The sequence below is a fragment of the Quercus suber genome, unplaced genomic scaffold (genome assembly GCF_002906115.3).
Source record: "Quercus suber isolate HL8 unplaced genomic scaffold, Cork oak 2.0 scaffold_1875, whole genome shotgun sequence".
Lineage (NCBI taxonomy): Eukaryota > Viridiplantae > Streptophyta > Magnoliopsida > Fagales > Fagaceae > Quercus > Quercus suber.
The window spans coordinates 1-2,520 of record NW_027071222.1 but is presented as its reverse complement, the minus strand read 5'-3'; the positions used below and the strand labels follow the sequence as shown (position 1 = coordinate 2,520).

General features: G+C 52.0%; 1 protein-coding gene across 1 annotated transcript; it reads right to left on the bottom strand.

The window, feature by feature from the left end:
* Window positions 1-1,219: 1,219 nt before the first annotated feature.
* Window positions 1,220-2,491, bottom strand: LOC136066100 (nonribosomal peptide synthase sidE-like). The gene has a single exon (XM_065769967.1). It carries the CDS (start codon window positions 2,489-2,491, stop codon window positions 1,220-1,222), a length of 1,272 nt encoding a protein of 423 aa, XP_065626039.1.
* Window positions 2,492-2,520: the final 29 nt, after the last annotated feature.

The following is a 2,520-nucleotide window of genomic DNA, read 5'->3' as shown; positions in this document are numbered from 1 at the left end:
AGGTAGATTTTGCTAGTACAAGTGAAGTTTCTTGCTGGTACAAGTGACTTGTACCAGCGTAGATACAGGTAGGATCTGAAAGTGGTCACTGTCATGGATGTGGACCAGGACGACATGGAGTGGAGTGAGGACATACTGTCCTCACTTGACTGAGTCCTGTTCAGTTCACATCCTGACACATGCGCTCTAGCATTCGCAGGCTTGTCCTAGCATTCACAGGCATGCCTGTTGGGCATGCGCTCTGGCATTCACAAGCCTGTCCCTGTGCATGCGTTCGAGCATTCACGAGTGTATCTGTGAGCGCCAGGCCTGTCGCGAGGGTGTTGTGCATAGGCAGGATGGCATGGTATATATATGGGCATGGGCATCTGGTTTTGGGACTTGGATCTTCTTTCTTCATAGCACGTTCTGTATCTATACCAGTACACTGCATACCCAGCCTTGTTCCCTTGATCCAGTGCTTGCGCACTGCCTTGTCCATTGATTCAGTGCTTGTGTACTGCCTTGTCCCTGTCCTTGATCCTGAGCCTTGCCTTTGCATACCTGGTCCAGGACCTCACGCCTTCCCAGCACACAGCCCTGACAGTCACATATAAACTAACTATATCAAGTAGGTGTCCTGAGTTGCTCTGCAACTCAAAGAAGGCTGCAAAACTCGTCTAACAGCGCCGCACTGCACCCAGATGATCGAGCCACAACAGCGTACCGCCCGACTGCAGGGCAGCCACAGCACTGCGCCGCGCATTCGGGATGTGTCCACAGCACCACGGCGCGGACAGACGACCGAGTCATAGCAATGTGCTATCCACTGCAGAGCGACCACAGCACCGTGCTGCGCATCGGCGATTTGCCCATAATATCACGCCGCGAGCAGGTGGTCGAGTCGTGGTAGCGAGCTGCACGATGCTGATGCGGCCGCAGTGCTGTGCTGCGCGTCGACGAGGTGTTCACGGTACGACACTGCGAGCGAGCAGACCGACCACAGCGTTGTGCTTCATACCAGCAGTGCGCCTGTGGTGTCTTGCCGTATGGCGCCGAACCGACGACAGTGCGAGACTGCTCATCGGCTGCGGCAGTGTGGTGAGCCCCTCACAAGGCCACCGCTGTACTGTAGTTCCGCGTGACGATGGGTGATACAACGACAGAGGTGCACTTGAATGATCTGTTTACCGATGTATTGGTGTTAGGTTCATCCTGCATCTCCCACCCTTCATTACTCCTATAGTCCCAACAAATCCTGAACTATTGTTATTTTCTCCTCTAGTAGATTATCACACAGTCGACCGATAATCTTCCAGATATCCTCGAGTCTCTTCCATATATCTTCTCTTGATAAGACATTCTCATCAAAAGTAAATTGTACAAGATGCTTGCTTGATGTGCGCTTGACTTGGCATACCATTGCGTATGGCTGTCGCATGCGCACTTGTGAGCCTGCCATAGTAATGAACGGGATTGTGGATCGCAACTGCTCTTGTGGCGCGGGAGCCTCAAATGGTTGATACAGGAAGAGGATTTTGTTGCCATCCGATTGGCGATCAAGATCAGCCGATGAATAAATGTCTCTGATACTTAGGCTGGCGTTCTCAGTGGCTTCCCAGAAAGAGCTCTGTGTGGAGCTGAGATAGTCGCTTAACGGCTGCGTGTATTTGCCTAGACGGATGAAGAGAGGGACGAAAGTAGCACAAGGTCCGTTGATAGTGTCCGGCTGGGGCAGATCGATGTTGCGGCCTGTATAAAGGTAATCGAACGACACGACTGGCCCGAGTCCGGATTTATTTTCTTGTGACTTCCTACCTGGGTTACATTGGTTAGCAAGCCACAATTGGAACGCTGCTTGGAAGAGAATTGGAACAGTCACATTCGCCTTGCTTGCAGCAGCTGTGAGTATGTCGTTGCCGGTCTTTCCTTCCATGAAGATCGTCTGGGCGGCGCAAGGAAGATATGTCTTCGAAGGCATAGCGAAGACCTCTACTCGCGAATCTGCCAACTGCGATCTCCAGAACTCTTTGGTCTTCGTCTTGTTCATATTCTGGGTCCAGAAAGCGAAGTCTCGGAAGTCGGTGAACTTCGCAATAGCCTGACCAGAATGAAAGGCCGAGAAATGACTCTGCCAGATGCGAAGCAAGGAGCCGTCATATAGCCCATGATCCATCTTGATAACCATCTCAAGCTTGCCATCTGTGTGCTGCAAAATGGTGTAGCAGATGAAAGGACGACCAAATTCGAAACCCTGGTTCCAGATCCTGTCCAAAGCCTGTTGTCGAGATGTCTTACCATCGAGACGAACTATATCCGGATCTTCAAATGATCGGGGCGACGACCGCTTCAACACGACGCCAAGCCATCCTGAATAGGCTTGATATCTGCTCTGATCGAACCTGGTGAAAGTGGTACGTAGGATAGCGTTAGCCTTGGTCAGTTCCCTCGCGGAACGGACCCAGAGATACGCGTCAACGTCAAGCGACCGCGTGACCATGCAAACCCACATGCTCCCCTCGTGCGCACCTTGATCGAGGA